Raw genomic sequence first — 18,120 nt, 5'->3', positions numbered from 1 at the left:
CCCTCAAACTCAACTCTGGACCTTGAAGCCAGTTCCACTGTATTTTTTCATTGTTACCCTCGAATCAGGGACTGATTTAGACCTGGGACACCAGCTGTGTGCTATTACTTATTAGGTAAGACAGAAAACCAGCAGGCTTCGGACCACGTAGGGTAAGAGTTGAATACCCCTGCGGTCTACTCAGTAAGTCATTCTCCACATTTTTTACGTTTATTAATTTATAGTGCATTCATCTGAAGATAGCTAGGTGGGACAACCACATATCACAGTCATAGTAAGTACATTTTTCCTCAATAAAAGTAGCTATCAGCAAAGTCAGTGCTAGTAGAGGGGAAAAGAGTCAAGTACGAGTGTTAGTTCACAAAAGGCTTTTTTTGTGTGTTGGGGGGGGTACGAGAGGGGGGTTTCTATGAGATTATTTAAGATACTCTTAGAGAGGTAGGGTTTCAGATGTAGATGTTTTCGGAAGATAGGCAGGGACTCTGCTGTGAGGGAAGCTGGTTCCACCATTAAGGTGCCAGGACAGAGAAGAGCTTGGACTGGGCTAAGCGGGAGCTTCCTCCCTACATCAGTATCTTCAGCCCTGACTAACTGTGTAAAGTTTGTTCCTTTATGAGGATTGATGAAGATAAATGTATGTTCATACCTATGAGGTTCTCTGAAAATGGAGGATAGTAATTGCTATGGGCTTCATTCTTTTACAACACTGAACATACAAAAGTTGCTATTATCCCCATTCACCTCTGCAGTGTATTTGAGGTGTGCACGATGGCCGGTTTTTAAGGAAGGGAAACTGGTTCTCATTGAAGTTGGCACTCGTTCACAGACATATTTACAGGCCAGAGAACACATGGGCTCAGCCAATAAATCTCTCTCTGTCTCTCTGTCTCTCTGTCTCTTGCTCTCCACCATCTCTCTCACTCATTCACTCACTCTATTCCTCTTTTTACATCATAGGTACAGTTAAGCCCTATTCATACACTCTCTCACAATAGTTACCTTTACCTATGTCTTGAATAGCATTTTCTGTTTTTGTCTAATCGATTGACTGCCTTATGACTGAAGTATTTTGCTCTGAGTATTTTGGGTCTGCTGATGTGGCCTCTCAACAGGGGGATAATGTGAACTGAAGTGAGAGAACATTTTAGTAAGAGGAGGAGGCAGAAAGGAGGGAGGAGGGGGAGATAAGGTGAAAATGTAAAAATAGACAATCAAATGAAAGGAGAGAGAAAGTATGGGAGCAGAATTGGACCATAAAAACAGATACCTTCAAAAGGTGTGTGAAAAGGAGAGGAAAAGCTATGCAGCTGGCAAGACGCAGGAGAACAAGGAAAATAGCAACGGAGGACAGAAGCAAGTGAAACTGGTAAGATTTTTGAAGCAGTGGAGGAACATGACTTGTTCCATATAATGACTTCCTCTGTTGATGTCTAATGTCCTCTCCATGTAACTCAATCTGGCTTCTACAGTACAGTAATGGGAAATTATTGCTTTCTTCGGACTGAGCTTCATTGTTTTATTCTACATTATTGGAATGACTGTTAAATAATGGAGGGAAATTACAATAAATGAGCTGCAATTAGGGAAGGAGATAATTAAGAAATATGTGTCTGTTATCCAAGCATTTATGGATAAATTGACAATCTGAAAGTTGTATTTGTCTTTCACTCCTCTGTAACTTCGGTTGTTTTACAGTCTATGCATAAAAATAATTTCAAAGGATATTGTTGAAATGTTTAGATTTTTTTATTTACATTTGTTATACAAGTGGTATAACAGATGAATTGACCTGTTAGAAACTCCTTTCTCCCATGGTCAGCCTGCCATCTTGACAACAATGCACCTGACTATAAACCTGCTGTGCCTGCTGGTCCTGACCTTTCACCCTGACCTGGCCATGGTGAGTATAACATTTCTCCTCATTACATTAGGAGGCTGGGACCTGTTCAAAAGAGTACAATGTTACAGAAGATTCAGACAAATGTTACCGAAGGTTATTGAACATACACTATGATTGTCTGTCTGTCTGTCACAGTCTATGGTCTGTCATGTATAATACTAAATGTTGTAAGCTCTATTCATTACATATTTATCTTCAGCGTTCTAAATGTTTCATCTCACTGAATACACCCCTGGTAACCTGAGAAATGTATATTTCCATCCCAGGTGGTACGGAAATGTGGGACTGTTATACATTGAGGACTGTTCATAGAAGTCAATGCATACTTTAATTTCCAGCCAGGCACCAGGTAAACATGTGTGTACAGCTGAGGAAATCCCTTGGCATGTCAAAACAACAGAAGGAAAAATATTTGGGCCTACTGAAGTAGGAAAGCTTGTAGCATTCACATTAAGAAATGGTCCCACATTTTGGAATTAGATGGAGGTAAACCAACATTTCTCTGTTTGTTATTGAAATGGAATTGAGTTGGAGTTTAAAGGGCGATACATTTGTGTTAAATTGGGCTTTGGGAGCTGAGGCTCCAGAGTTTTGGGTCACAATACACCTGTTTCTCATTAGAATGGAGCATATGTTCAGGGCAGATGTGGGTCTGGCTCAGACTACAAAGACCCTGGTAGTAGATTGAGGATAGATTCAGGGGTGGGGGGCTGTTCTGTGCCAGTCAAGCTTCCATATACTCCAAAAAAGTCGCTTCCATATATACAGTGAAATAACTTATGGACACTGGATTGGCTTGAATATTTGTTTTATTATTATCAGTAGCAGACTGTTAATGTTGATGGGGCCGTGGTGGAGCGGGTTGAGACCTTCAAATTCCTCTGTGTCCACATCACTAAGGAATTAATATGGTCCACACACACCTACACAGTTGTGAAGAGGGCATGAAAGCGCTCCTGCTGGGATCCGGCACCTCTCCATTTTGGACTGTTTTGTTCAGGTGTTGTCCCGAAAAGCCCCCCCTACCAGAACTCTCACCCCTTCGCGAAACTCGCACGCACTCAATTCTTCATTGCTGCAACTTGATTGTTAGTTGAGGCCTGGCACATTTCATAATAATTTTGGTAGCTCATGTTAACCAGTATTGTGTGCCACAGAAAGCAAAATTAGATTATAAAGAAACATAAACATTTTGTAATCTTTAAGAATTTAAAGATAATACACAAATATTATCACACAATAACACAAAAACATCACAGAAAGTTAGTTTGTTAACAAACATTAAATGTGAAATACAAATGTAAATCTTTGCATAATAAGATATAAAATGACAATAAATCAAATATTAAAAGACAATAAATAACATAAACAAATTGGAAAGTTGCAACAGCTCGACTGAACATTTTGTCCACTTTTTACCGATAGTTTTCCAGGTGATACCGTCGCCTGGAACTCAAGCCTAACCTAGTCCTCACAGGCAGCACAGACATAATCCTCCAATGATGGGATGGTTTTCATACAGGACTGATGGAACCATCATGGGCAGCAGTCACAACCAATCTGAAATGTATGATGAAAAATGTTAATATATTTAAAACTTTAAATACATTTTCTTGAATTACCATTTATTTAATTATCAGACAAAGCGGAAAATACTACCTTTTAGAAATATTACTGCTTTTACAAGTTTGTACTCATAAAAATTTGCCTTTTAGAAGTGAACAAGCAATTTCACAGTTAGTGTCTTCCTCATTATTGTTCACCTCCCCACAGAAGTAGCACAGCTGGCTCAGGTTATCTAGCAAAACATAATGTCAAGTAGGCTACACATCTTTACATGTATTTTTCTGAGCAAACGGGGAACAGGGAACAAGGGAATAGTATAGGTTTCTTGTAACACAATTATTTAAATACATGTGTTTTAGTGGCCCTCTAGTCGTTGGATCAAAGATAACCTTGAAAGATCCATATAAATGTTTTTTTAATCTATAATGATATTAAATTAGAAAATGAACATAACAGTGTTTTGAGGGAGACTGACTGCTATTTCTTCTCTCATGATGTTAACATCTTTGTCCGTATTTGAAGAGACAATCGACTCCTTCAAAACAAATTCAGCAAAATGAGCAAAAAATGTGATGGGCATTTCAGTTTTCCACAACAAAATTGTTAGACGTAAGATTATAATTCTCAAGTATACAACGACACAGCTATAGGGTAGAGTAGGTCAGGGCGTGACTGGGGGGTTAGAAATAATAAACTAGACTATGTGGGGTTCTAGGTATGTTTTTCTATGTTGGTAATTGTGTATGATTCCCAATTAGATGCAGCTGGTAATCATTGTCTCTAATTTGGGGCCCATATTTAAGTAGCTGTTTTTCCCACCTATGTTTATGGGATATTGTTTTGAGTTAGTGCACGTAGAATCTCTGTCACGGTTCGTTGTTAGTTTATTGTTTATTTGATTTTGTCTTTGCTTAGCTTCACTTTCTATTAGTAATGTGGAACTCAACATCCACTGCGCTTTGGTCCGACATTTATTCTAGCGAACGTGACAATACTATAATTTGACAATTCTGTTTTGCCTTTTGGTCAGAATATTTTCAGTAGGTTAATTGTGCATTACCTATACTCTCAATCTTACTTTCAAGGCAAAGACCCCACAAGAAGTAACATCTTGTTGGCGTGGGTGAGGAAGGGTACCACATGCCCATCTGGAGATATTACTACACTTCTCTCTCAGGAATGATCTGAACATACAGTTGAAGTCAGAAGTTTACATACACCTTAGCCAAATACATTTAAACTCAGTTTTTCACAATCCCTGACATTTAATCCTTGTAAAAAATTCACCACTATTTTAAGAATGTAAAATGTCAGAATAATAGTATAGAGTGATTTATTTCAAATTTTATTTCTTTCATCACATTCCCAGTGGGTCAGAAGTTTACATACACTCAATTAGTATTTGATACCATTGCCTTTAAATTGTTTAACTTGGGTGAAATGTTTTGGGTAGCCTTCCACAAGCTTCCCACAATAAGTTGGGTGAATTTGGGCCCATTACTCCAGACAGAGCTGATGTAACTGAGTCAGGTTAGTAGGCCTCCTTACTCGCACATGCTTTTTCAGTTCTGCCCACAATTTTTCTATGGGATTAAGGTCAGGGCTTTGTGATGGCCACTCCAATACCTTGACTTTGTTGTCCTTAAGCCATTTTGCCACAACTTTGGAAGTATGCTTGGTGTCATTGTCCATTTAGAAGACCCATTTGCGACCAATGTCTTGATGTGGCTTCAATATATCCACAGAATATTAATTTCTCATGATTCCATCTATTTTGTGAAGTGCAGCAGTCCCTCCTGCAGAAAAACACCCCACAACATGATGCTGCCACCCCCATGCTTTTTGGGATGGTGTTCTTTGGCTTGCAAGCCTCCCCTTATTCCTCCGAACATAACAATCATCATTATGGCCAAACCGTTCTATTTTTGTTTCATCAGACCAGGGAACATTTCACCCAAAAGTACTATCTTTGTCCCCATGTGCAGTTGCAAACTGTAGTCTGCCTTATTTTGTGGCGGTTTTGGAGCAGTTGCTTCTTCCTTGCTGAACGGCCTTTCGGGTTATGTCGATATAGGATTCATTTTACTGTGGATATAGATACTTTTGTACCTGTATCCTCCAGCATCTTCACAAGGTCCTTTGCTGCTGTTCTGGGATTGATTTGCACTTTTTGTACCAAAGTACGTTCATCTTTAGGAGACAGAACGCGTCTCCTTCCTAAGTGGTACGATGGCTGCGTTGTGCCATGGTGTTTATACTTGCGTACTATTGTTTGTACAGATGAACGTGGTACCTTCAGGCATTTGGCAATTGCTCCCAAGGATGAACCAGACTTGGGAAGGTCTACAATTTTCAAGGTAGGGCTTGAAATACAACCACAGGTACACCTCCAACTGACTCAAATGATGTCAATTAGCCAATCAGAAGCTTCTAAAGCCATGACGTAATTTTCTGGAATTTTCCAAGCTGTTTAAAGGCACAGTCAACCTAGTGTATGTGAACCTCTGACCCACTGGAATTGTGATAGATTATTTCACTTAAAATTCAATGTGTCTGTAAGCAATTGTTGGAAAAATTACTTGTCATAAACAAAATAGATATCCTAAACGACTTGCCAAAACTATAGTTTGTTAACAAGAATTTTGTGAAGTGTATGTAAACTTCCGACTTCAACTGTTTATGTTAATTAAAGTACAGCATTTTGAAACACTTGATTACAATGTAGAGTTTAGTAACAGATGGGAATCTGAGATTGCAGGACTTCCAGAAGGGTGTGAGTTGAAGTAGTCAAATCTGGAGCTGACAATGGCTGGAATGTAAATGACATGATCATTTCGGATTATCTAACATCTGAGAATGGGCAGGCATTCTATCGGATGAAGAACATCTCCATCTTGCTGATTATGTAATGTCATCCAGGTGGAAATATCACCTGCATATCTGATGTTACGTCCGTTCTTGGAATTAGACCAAGGTGCAGCGTGATAGGCGTACATCATTCCTTTATTAATGAACACCAAGAAAAAACAACAAAAGCTCTGTAGCGCTAAACAGCAACAATACAAAAACAAGATCCCAAACTGAAGGTGGGAAAAAGGGCTACCTAAGTATGATCCCCAATCAGAGACATTTACATTACATTTACATTTACATTTAAGTCATTTAGCAGACGCTCTTATCCAGAGCGACTTACAAATTGGTGAATTCACCTTCTGACATCCAGTGGAACAGCCACTTTACAATAGTGCATCTAAATCATTAAGGGGGGGGGTGGTGAGAAGGATTACTTATCCTATCCTAGGTATTCCTTGAAGAGGTGGGGTTTCAGGTGTCTCCGGAAGGTGGTGATTGACTCCGCTGTCCTGGCGTCGTGAGGGAGAGAGACAACGGTAAACCAATCTGATTGGGAACCATACTAGGCCAACAAAGAAATAGACAAACTAGAATGCCCACCCAAATCACACCCTGACCTAACCAAATAGAGAAATAAAAAGGCTCTCTAAGGTCAGGGCGTGACAGATGTAGGAAAAGAGATGAGAAGTTGAGTGTCCTGTGAATCTGTATATGTACTGTACATATGTGTGTATATATACCTTGCTATATATTTTTTGTGTTTTAATTTCTATTATTATTATCATTATTGTTTTTTGTGGTTGAGGGGTGGTGGGTGGGGGGAGGACCAATTGGGGAGGGGATTCTTCATGGAGGCACATTCAGTCATAGTTTTGTTTATTATTGTCGCACCCTGGCCATAGAGGCTTTTATTCTCTATTTTGGTTAGGCCAGGGTGTGACTAGGGTGGGCATTCTAGTTTCTTCATTACTATGTTTTCTATTTCTTTGTGTTTGGCCGGGTGTGGTTCTCAATCAGAGGCAGCTGTCTATTGTTGTTTCTGAGAACCATACTTAGGTAGCCCTTGTTTTTCCACCTGTCTTTGTGGGAAGTTGTCTTTGTTTGTAGGGCACATAGCCTTTAGCTTCACGGTTTGTTTTTGTAGTGTTTGCTGTTTTTTTTCGGTGTCTATTTCCCAAAATAAAATAAAATGTACGCTCACCACGCTGCATCTTGGTCCTCTTCTTTTAACGGCAGTGACAATTATACTATTATACATTTATTTTTTATATACATTTTTTTTTCTCTTATAACAGTTTACTGTGATTATGGATATGCACTCATGTTGACTTTTATATTTGAACTTTATTTTTTGCCCAGAGTACAAATTTCTGATTTATTATTGTTTATGTATTATTATTTTATTTTTACTTTTAAAAAGTCAAAAGAAAATGTTGGAAAGGCAACATGGGATGGGCGATTGAGGGATGGGTAGAGAGAACAATAAAGGGCTCTGAAAACAATTATTGCTGAAATAACCACTTCCTTTCTAGTCTAATACTTCCTGTGGCACAAATCAGAGGGCATGATAGGTCACCAAAAATGATTCTGAAGTGTGCCAGGCCTTGCAGTCCCAAAATAGGTGGGGTGGGGATTTCGGCAGGCAAGAAAATAGCCTTACCAAAATCCTCCCCCCTTCTAATTTCCTTAATTTTGTGGCTAGTCAAATTATTTTTGTGTCACACACTACTGGTCAACATGATCTACCAAAATGATTATGAAGTGTGCCAGGCCCTGCAGTCCCAAAATAGAAGATGGGGGAAAATTTAGACAGGCATGAGAATAGCCTTGCCGAAATCCTCCCCCGCCCTTCTAATTTCCTTAATTTTGTGGCTCGAGTCAAATTCTTTCTGTGGCACACGCCACTGGTCAACATGAGCTACAAAAATGATTATGAAGTGTGCCAGGCCTTCCAGTTCAAAAATAGAAGGGGCGGGGGGGACATTGCAGACTGCAGACATTATTAGTGCCACCCCGCGATTAACCAACATAAGCATTTTTTATGAAAAGCAGCCTAAAGTCATCAGAAATTTAAACTAGTAAGCAAGTCGCATCAATGAAGAATTGAGTGTGTGCGTTCAAGCAAGTCGCAGCAATGAAGAATTGAGGGGGAGGGTATTTCTGGCAGGGGGGGAGCTTTTCCGCACAACACCGGAACCTATTTGGCCGGATCCGGTACCTCTCGTAGCATGAGAAATAATTGTCTGTTTTTTCAATGTAAAAATTCCTCTGCCTTTTGATATTCCCAAACCCGCAAAAAAATTACATGAAAAAGTAGATTTTCAGCCGGGGCCTAATATTGTAAAGGTTGATTCAGGATGGGCCTGCCTGGGTTTATCATGGGCTACAATGCTCAACATTGTAACCTATGATTTGAGACCAACGCTTGGCTGTGGCTGTGTGAGAAGCAGCCAGTACAGTTTCTCTCACACAGCGAGAATGAGATTCACTTTATATGATCTCTCTCCCTCACTGCTCAGCCTGCAACTCTCATCTCTCCAGCATTGCACTTCATCTATTTCCTTATAGAATTGCGCGAAGGGTTGTGAAGGAACTGCAGCACCCCTGATAAATTGAAATACATTTGCTAAAAGTATATCATTACTGTTGTCTGTTCAGAAATACATGAAATTATTCAGAATAATAACTACACAATGAGAAGGCCTACCATTTAGCAAAATCAATAGCTTTTTTTTTAAATAACCGAGCTGTTGATTGTAGCCCAATAACAGTAATAGTCTACAGTCAGGAACGTGCGACAAATCTGTCTTTAAAAAAAACGCATGCAGACAAAATAGGCCTTTTGCATTGTTTCAAATTCAATTGAGGGAAAACACAGGTTGGAAAGCAAATGGCTCCTGCTGAAAAGAGAATACTCTATGCTGTAGGCTACCTAAATATTTGATCAACTTCCAAATATTGTTTTACAAAGTAAAACAAGAGATATAGGCTTTTGGCAGGAGCCATCAGCCATTGCCATTTTTAGGACTATAATTTCCTTCTTATATTGTAGCCTACAATATGTGTCTCCACACACCTGGGCCTAGGCTATTGATGGATTCAAGACAAGGTTGTTTTTATTGATTTCAGATTCTCAGTATGTCAGTGTCAAAGTGCCATTTCGATCGTGTGTGTGGTATTAAAAAAATACTCTGCCAAAGTCTCCATTCATGTAAAATTATGTAGATTTGAATGAAATGCATTTATAAAAGGTCACATTTTTCCTGCACCCTAGGCTACTAATAATGTGCCTCTACTCTACTGTTCTATGCCACTACACAAATGAGATGATATGCATGCAATGCTTTACTATTAAGGTGATTTCTATTTTTTTTATTTTTTTTTGTCATGCATTCTGGTACCTCAGAACTCCCCCGGTCACCCCTTTCTCACGCTTACTTTTTGTTCTGGAACCTCCCGATTCACAAATGCAGCACTGGAAAGCACCTCTTCCCCCTCCAGAAGGCTGAGATTTCGCATGGGCCCTCAGATCCTCAAAGTTATTCAGCTGCACCATTGAGAGCATCTTGACTGATTGCAACTGCAAGACACCCCAAGGCACTACAAAGCGTGATGAGTACGGCCCAGTAAATCACTGGGGCGGAGCTCCCTGCCATCCAGGACCTCCATACCAGGCAGTGTAATAGAAAGGCCAAAACATTTTCAAAGACTCCAGCCACCCAAGCTATAGACTGTTCTCACCGATACCACACGGAAAACAGTACCAGTGCACAAAGTCTGGAACCAGCAGGACCCTAAACAGCTTTTACCCCCAAGCCATAAGACTGCTAAACAGGACTGCTAAATGGCTAATGAAATGACTACATGCTGCTGCTGCTACTGTCTATCTATCCAATTGCTCAGTCACTTTAACCCTACCTATATGCAAATAACTACCTCAATTACCTCGTACATCAACTCGGTACTGGTACTCCCTGAATATAGCCATGTTATTTTTACTTGTCATTGTTATTCACAGTGTATTTCCTTGTGTCCCTACTTCTATTTTATTTTTTTATCTTTAACTCTGCATTGTTGCAGAAGGACCCTGTTGTTTATGAAGCTTGTGACAAGTAAAATGGGATTTTATTTCATTTTATTTAGACAGGCAGACATGTACATATGTATTATGGCTGAAGAGACTTGTTTGGGAGGCTCTGACTGTTGCTTGGCCTCTATTTGTCTGAGAACCAACCACCTAAAATATAATTTAAAAAAAAATTCTCCAGAACACAGCAATTGAAGTTATCAACTCATGTTGAGTGGATAGGGCCTCAAATATGCTGTACTAGTACAGCGGCCTCAAAGATCACAGCATAAAGAGACAAACACATGTTCTGGGTCTATTCAATGTTACAAACTGATAACAGAGCTGTCTGTCTCTTTTTGCTCCTAAATTCTGTGGGTTGTTCAGGGAGGAAGATCCCAGCGCAAACAAAGGCAGGCTGAGGACAGTCTAAGACCATACCTGGGAAGAGTGGACCCAGGTGAGACAAGTCTGCCATCGTTGTTAACTTTGTCCTAGTTGATTTATATCCAACATTAAATTAATGCACAAACTCAGTAAATATTTAACGCCTAGTGACAGTCACTTCCTCCACTGTTTCCCTTTTTCTCCCTCCATCCCTCCCCATGTCCCAGTCCAACTGTGTGAGCTGCTGAAGTGTCACAGTCCAATGGGATCCTGGTGCCAAGTGGTGCAGGACAACGAAGTCCTCGTCCCAAAGTGTGTGTGTCCGAAGACCTGCCCACGGTAGGGCCACACCACAAACTTTATTCAGTTGTATTCAAGACAGGTGCATTACACCGATTTAATATTGTAAGGCAAAATATTTTGGTTGCGCAACATTGCGATGTTGACACATGGCTCATTTTCATAAATTTCGAACCTATTGCATTAACTATTCAAATCGACACAAACATGAAATTATGTCTGGTAGTACATTTGCTGAAAGTTAATGACCATTACAAACCAGAATCATGGAGATAGCTGTTACTTCCATCCCAAGGCTGTGTAACTCCCACCCTGCCAGCAGGTACAATGGTAACTTTGTGGGAGTTCTATTCTCGGTCTGTTTCATTTCAACTAATTTACCCCAGAAATGTAATTACAGTTGCTAATGGTCGAGGACATGTATAAGTTGTTTGTCATTAAAACAAATGGTGTCTCTAGCTCTATCTATCTCTGAGTAACTTTCGTTCACGTTTTCCCTTACAGTAACACTTCTTCAAAATAGTCAGAATCAACCTAAGATCAAGAAATTGGTCAATATTTAGACATTTTTGCAGGTCTTAGTCATGCAATCTAACTAAGATGTTTGGTGCAGTATTTCTCAAGTGAAAATAATTGCTTGAAAACCAGTCATCAGTAATTGAATGACAGCAAACACTTTATTCAAGAATCCCTACTGTTGACCAATTACTGGTGAAGGGGCATAGACTTTCGAACTTCAGCTTGCCTCAAGAAAAAATTGTGTGCTCGAACAGCCCAAAGAAAACCTGCCAAACACCAAAATGAACAAAAACGTCACAAAATGTGTCAAAATATATGCGCAAACTGTTTCGATCAATAAAGAAATGTAAGCTTTATTCATTACGTGTGTAATGATTTGTGTGTGCAGGCAGGGGGCACCAGTGTGCAGTGTTCTGGGAAAGACCTATGGGAATGAGTGTCTGCTGCATAGAGAAGCCTGCCGCAAGAGACGTCGCATTGGACTGGCTCATATAGGACCCTGTCTTGGTAGGACACACAAACTCACTCACAGTACTGTACCTACATAATAAGCCTTATTCATGTCCAGTTCCTACTTCATGCTTTTCTTATGTTTGTTTCCAAGTTCCCAAGGCAAACTGCACAGAGGAGGAGTATGGCCAATTCCCATACCGTCTAATGGACTGGTTCCTCCTATTAAGTCGTATGGGAAAGTCTTATGCCCCCTATGCCCTGCCCCAGAGCTGCCTGAGCCATACCCAGCGCACCCAACTAGCCCAGGTAACAGACAAGACAGAAGAATGTAAGAAAAGGGCTTGGCAACTATGGTCCTGGGCGGCTGCAGTGTTTGCAAGATTTATCTCTACCCAAGCGCTACTGCACCTGATTACACTTATCATGAACTATATTGAAGGGCATGAAGAGCACTTTGGCATAAGACCACTATGATTTGTGTTGTGGTGTTAAATTGTTAAGGTTAACAAGCTCCTGTTCAGCTTATTGTGTGGTCTTCCACAACTCAGAATGAGGTGGCTTAAAGGAACCCCAGTATAAATAGACTGTCAATAATCACTCAATTATTCAATAAGAAAGTAAACTGGATGGTAATATTATATCCCCATCCCTGCCTTCCTGTCCTCTCGCCATTTCTTTATCTATTCAACTAACCACATCCTTAACCTTCTCGTTGTCCTCCTTCCTCCTCCCTCCCACTCTGTTCATCCTCGTAGTTATTGGCAAATAGGATAACCTGGGCATGAATGGCACATTTTTGTCATTTAATATTCTTCTGCTGAGATGTTATCTCTCTTTCCTCTCCTGAATCGTGTAGCGGCGGTTTGCCCTGCTAGACAAGAACAAGGACGGGAAGCTGAGCCAGAGGGACCTGAGGAAGTTGCGCTACAAGAGGATGCCTCTCGAGCAATGTGCTAACTTCTTCTTCCAGTGAGCCCCACTCTGAATACACACTAGACTTCACATTTCCCTTATCCTCTATGCACCACATACAAATACATACAAATACAAATACACATCCCCACTATTTTCATGACTGTCTTTATCAGTTGCCAACTATCGATATAATTTCATCTCAGTCAATAAAGAAAATACTTACCAATTAAACGTATACATTGAGAATGCTATGGAAAAATGTGACATTTGGGGAAATTAAACCAATTTGTAAATGGAATATCAAATGATTTCCTGAATGTAGAGGGTTAAAATGTCTCACCATGTCATGGCATTTACCCCATTCCATGTTGCACCTCCCTTTCACATGTGCTCTCTCCACTCCATCCTCAACAGACATCCTCTGTGCCAATCAGCCTTCTTCTGAGCCACGCTCTCCCTCTACTGACCAGCCCCCCCAGCAAACTTGTAAATATTTGTATGAACATAACAAGATTCAACAACTGAGACAAAACTGAATGTGTTCCACAGACACATGACTAACAGAAATTGAATAATGTGTCCCTGAACAAAGGGGGGGGGGTCAAAATCAAAAGTAACCATCAGTGTCTGGTGTGGCCACAAGCTGCATTAATTACTGCAGTGCATCTCCTCCTCATGGACTGCACCAGATTTGCCAGTTCTTGCGGTGAGATATTACCCCACTCTTCCACCAAGGCACCTGTAAGTTCCTGGACATTTCTGGGGTGAATGGCCCTAGCCCCCACCCTCTGATCCAACAGGTCCCAGACATGCTCAATTAAATTGAGATCCAGGCTCTTCACTGGCCATGGCAGAACACTGACATTCCTGTCTTGCAGCAAATCACACACAGAATGAGCAGTAGGACTGGTGGCATTGTCATGCTGGAGGATCATGTCAGGATGAGCTTGCAGGAAGGGTACCACATGAGGGAGGAGGATGTCTTCCCTGTAACGCACAGCGTTGAGATTGCCTGCAATGACAACAAGCTCAGTCCGATGATGCTGTGACACACCGCCCCAGACCATGACGGACCCTCCACCTCCAAATTGATCCCACTTCAGTGTACAGGCCTCGGTGTAATGCTCATTCCTTCGACGATTAATGTGAATCCGGCCATCACCCCTGGTGAGACAAAACCGCAAATCATCAGTGTAGAGCACTTTTTGCTAGTCCAGTCCTGTTTGTGCCCATAGGCGACGTTGTTGCCGGTGATGTCTGGTGAGGACCTGCCTTACAACATGCCTCAGTCCAGCCTCTCTCAGCCTATTGCAGACAGTCTGAGCATTGATGGAGGGATTGTGCGTTCCTGGTGTAACTCGGGCAGTTGTTGTTGCCATCCTGTTCCTGTCCTGCAGGTGTGATGTTCAGATGTACCTATCCTGTGCAGGTGCTGTTACACGAGGCCTGCCACTGCGATGACAATCAGCCGTCCTGTCCGTCCTGTCTCCCTATAGTGCTGTCTTAGGCATCTCAAAGTATGGACATTGCAATGTATTGCCCTGGCCACATCTGCAGTCCTCATGCCTCTTTGCAGAATGCCTAAGGCTCATTCACGCAGATGAACAGGCACCCTGGGCCTCTTTCTTTCTGTGTTTTTCAGAGTCAGTAGAAAGGCCTCTTTAGTGTCCTAAGTTTTCATTACTGTGACCTTAGTTGCCTACCATCTGTAAGCTGTTAGTGTCTTAACAACCATTCCACAGGTGCATGTTCATTAATTGTTTATGGTTCATTGAAACAGTGTTTAACCCCTTTACAATGAAGGTTTGTGAAGTTATTTGGAACTTTATGAATTATCTTTGAATGACAGGGTCCTAAAAAGGGACGTTTCTTTTTTTGCTGAGTTTAACCATTTGCACATTGTTACAACACTGTATATATAAAGTACAATGTAGTGTTTGTCTCATTTTGTGAATTCTTGGTTGTTGAGCAAACCCCAGATCAACCATAATGGCCAATGGGTTTTATAACTGATTCAAGTATTTTTAACCAGATCCTAATTGGTATGTTGAATTTTATGTTTCTTTTGATGGCATAGAATGCCCTTCTTGCCATGTCTCTCAGATCGTTCACAGCCTTGTAGAAGTTACCTGTCTAGATGGAATTTATATTTGTGGTCCTGGCGACTGGACCTTTTTTGGAAGACAATTATTTTGGTCTGACTGAGATTTACTGTCAGGGCCCAAGTCTGACAGAATCTGTGCAGACGATCTAGGTGCTGCTGTAGGCCCTCCTTGGTTGGTGACAGAAGCACCAGATCATCAGTAGACATTTTCTTTCAGATTCTAGTAGGGTGAGGCCGAGTGCTGCAGACTTTGCTAGTGCCCTCACCAATTTGTTGATATATATATATGTTGAAGAGAGTGGGGCTTAAGCTGCATCCCTGTCTCACCCCACGGCCCTGTGGGAAGCAATGTTTGTGTTTTTTGCCTATTTTAGAAGTTGTCTAGAAGCGATTGAATTTGTTCTTGCCTAATTGTTTTTGGATAGGTTTCCATACTACATTTCTTAATATTACTCAGTTCCTTTGGCTTTGATGCCTCATTATTGAATATTGCTCTGTTCAGGTAGACTGTGATTTTGCTCTGGTCTGATAGGAGTGTCAGTGGGCTGACTGTGAATGCCCTGAGAGACTCTGGGTTGAGGTTAGTGATACATTAGTCTACAGTACTGCTGCCAAGAGATGAGCTATAGGTGTACCTACCATAGGAGTCCCCTCGAACCCTACCATTGACTATGTACAAACCCAGCGTGTGACAGAGCTGCAGGAGTTGTGATCCGTTTTTGTTGGTTATGTTGTCATAGTTGTGCCTAGGGGGGCATATGGGGGAGAGAATGCTGTCACCTCCAGGCAGGTGTTTGTCCCCCTGTATGCTGAGGGTGTCAGGTTCTTGTCCGGTTCCGGCATTTAGGACGCCAGACTATTACACGTCCCTGGGCCTGGAAATGATTGATTTCCCCCTCCAGGATGGAGAAGCTGTCTTCATTAAAGTATGGGAATTCTAGTGGGGGATATAGGTGGCAAACAGGAGGACATTTTTATCTGTTAAGATCATTTCCTTTTGAATTTCTAGCCAAATGTAAAATGTTCCTGTTTTGATTAATTCAATGGAGTGTGTTAGGTCTGCTCTATACCAAATTAGCATACCCCCTGAGTCCCTTCACCTGCTCATTTGGTGGATGGGACTACCAGCTCTCTGTAACCTAGAGGGCAGCCAGCGAGTCCATCTCCTCTATACCATGTTTCTTGTAGGATGACAATGTATGTGTTTCCGATTTTTCACTATCTCTTCTATAACCCATGTCCTAATCACTATCTTTCCTCCCTACTATGTCTCTTCAATCTCTGTTTCTCTCAATCTCTCACTCACCTCCCCCTCTCCCGGCTCTGTCGTAAATCTTGTGTGTGTGCTGCCAGTCTGCAGTGACAGGTTTTGTGGGAGTTGGGCTGGCCGGCTCAATGTCAAGCCATTCCCAGCAATGATAATGTTTATTACCCACTGAGCTTCCCGCTGTGTGTGGATTAGCGCAAATGGAAATGGTACCCTTCAAAGATAATGTTTCTTTGTGGGTGAAGACAAATGTCAGTCTGTGCATATTGTGTGCAGATGTGTTTGTTTGCTTAATTTTCCCTTCGTGTTTGTGTGTGTTTTTGCAACAGTATACTTATGTTTGTTTATGTATATTCTCTGTATACAGGTCATGTGACCATAACAAGAACAGTAAGGTGACCCTGCATGAATGGATCTCATGTCTGGTGGATCGCTCAGAGAGCTGGTTCCAAAACTTCATGTGTGGGTGCAATCACTTACCCTCACTATCTAAATTATGCTACATTAAGTGTAGATCCTAGTGTTTCGTGTGTTTCATCTCTAATTGAACAAAATTTGATTACAGGAAATTATTTAATTACAGCAAATGATTCTTTCTCTCTCTGACAGCTATGCAAATGGGATCCGGTAAGCTGTGTCCCATGAAGACCGACAACCACCTTTGACCTGGACAAGAACACATCTCCTCTCACTTGTCTACATGTGCATCTGTTTATCACTGCTATCTACAATAATAAGCATACAAAATGATCCACTTTTCTCCACTCCCAGCATCATACTCCCCTAACTGTCACACTCAGTACTGTGTTTGTTTTTGACTTATGACATCTGTTTTGTGCCGGTCACTGTACATTCATCTGTGTGGAGAAATGGCCTGTAATAAATGTCTGAGACCTGGCTGCCCTGTTAGTGTCTGTTTGGGGATGGCCTGAGGAGAGAGAGGCTCATTAAGAACCTAGAGGACGTGTCGCATGGATCAAGCATCCAATTACTGTAGGAAAGAGAGATGGAGAAAGACTCACAGAGACAGTTGGATACTATGATAGAGGGAAGAGATGGAAAAGAGATGATGGAAGGCGAGGAAGCTTAGTGTGAGACGCCGTGACCAGGGAAGGGAACGAGGGATAATAGAGGGGAGGGATCAGAAATTAGAAAAAGAACGGGAGGGGGATAGAATAGTCGGAAAGAAGTAAAGTTAGGGGAAAAATAAAGTATGTGAGAAGAGGTTTGATGTGGGGAATATTAGCCACAGCGTATGATATTTGTCAAGAGGAAACTTAGAAATGATGACTTCTTGTAATGTCAAAGATCCAAATCATTAGCCATTAACAGGCTTATACATTCCAGTACATTCTATCATATTGAGGTATTTCAGCTGTTGCCTCAGCTTTTCCATAGCTCTAGTTTTTGTTTTGTGTGTGTGCATACGTGTGTGTGTTACTCTCAAAGATCAGTAGGGGATGTACGTGGCCCGGGGTGGGTTCTTCCGTTCCACTGGTGTCTCTGGACTAATTAGCCCTCAGATTTTGCTTCGCCGGGAGGATGGGGAGATATATATATATATATATATTTCAATATTCAACATAGGATAGAGATGCTTCCCAGACATGGGGCAAATGAGGAATGAGAGTTGCAATGTGTCCAGAAAAAAACCAAAGAATCAAAACAAGATTTTTTTCCTGACGTCTCAGATTCGCTCTCATCACTTTTGATGAAGACGAGACCACTGGAGGCTGTAAAACATATCAGAGTTTTTAAAAAGAAGATAGAAAAAAACAGACGGCAAGGGC

The 18,120-nt window shown here is 41.2% G+C and overlaps 1 protein-coding gene across 2 annotated transcripts; it reads left to right on the top strand.

The window, feature by feature from the left end:
• Nucleotides 1-75: 75 nt before the first annotated feature.
• On the top strand, nt 76-17,175 carry sparcl2 (SPARC-like 2). Of its 2 annotated transcripts, XM_064933109.1 has the most exons (10): nt 76-183; nt 1,277-1,366; nt 1,820-1,900; nt 10,773-10,845; nt 11,000-11,111; nt 11,980-12,098; nt 12,196-12,350; nt 12,901-13,013; nt 16,698-16,792; nt 16,940-17,175. In XM_064933109.1, the coding sequence occupies exons 3-10, from the start codon at nt 1,838-1,840 to the stop codon at nt 16,993-16,995; spliced, it is 786 nt and encodes a 261-aa protein (XP_064789181.1). In that variant the 5' UTR covers nt 76-183; nt 1,277-1,366; nt 1,820-1,837; the 3' UTR covers nt 16,996-17,175. The 2 variants fall into 2 exon arrangements, with proteins under 2 accessions (XP_064789181.1, XP_064789180.1); XM_064933108.1 differs by lacking the exon at nt 76-183 and having other exon boundaries at nt 1,197-1,366.
• Nucleotides 17,176-18,120: the final 945 nt, after the last annotated feature.

Source organism: Oncorhynchus masou, chromosome 24, assembly GCF_036934945.1.
Source record: "Oncorhynchus masou masou isolate Uvic2021 chromosome 24, UVic_Omas_1.1, whole genome shotgun sequence".
NCBI classification, from domain to species: domain Eukaryota; kingdom Metazoa; phylum Chordata; class Actinopteri; order Salmoniformes; family Salmonidae; genus Oncorhynchus; species Oncorhynchus masou.
The sequence above is the reverse complement of the archived record's forward strand: the minus strand, read 5'-3'. Positions and strand labels throughout refer to the sequence as shown.

What these genes read in the sequence shown, in the direction of transcription:
- sparcl2 (XM_064933108.1), top strand. Translation starts at nt 1,235, where the DNA reads ATGGGAGCAGAATTGGACCATAAAAACAGATACCTTCAAAAGGTGTGT. An exon ending in TCATATAGGACCCTGTCTTG is followed by an intron (nt 12,099 to 12,195) that starts GTAGGACACACA and finishes TTTGTTTCCAAG; the next exon opens with TTCCCAAGGCAAACTGCACA. An exon ending in TGTGCTAACTTCTTCTTCCA is followed by an intron (nt 13,014 to 16,697) that starts GTGAGCCCCACT and finishes CTCTGTATACAG; the next exon opens with GTCATGTGACCATAACAAGA.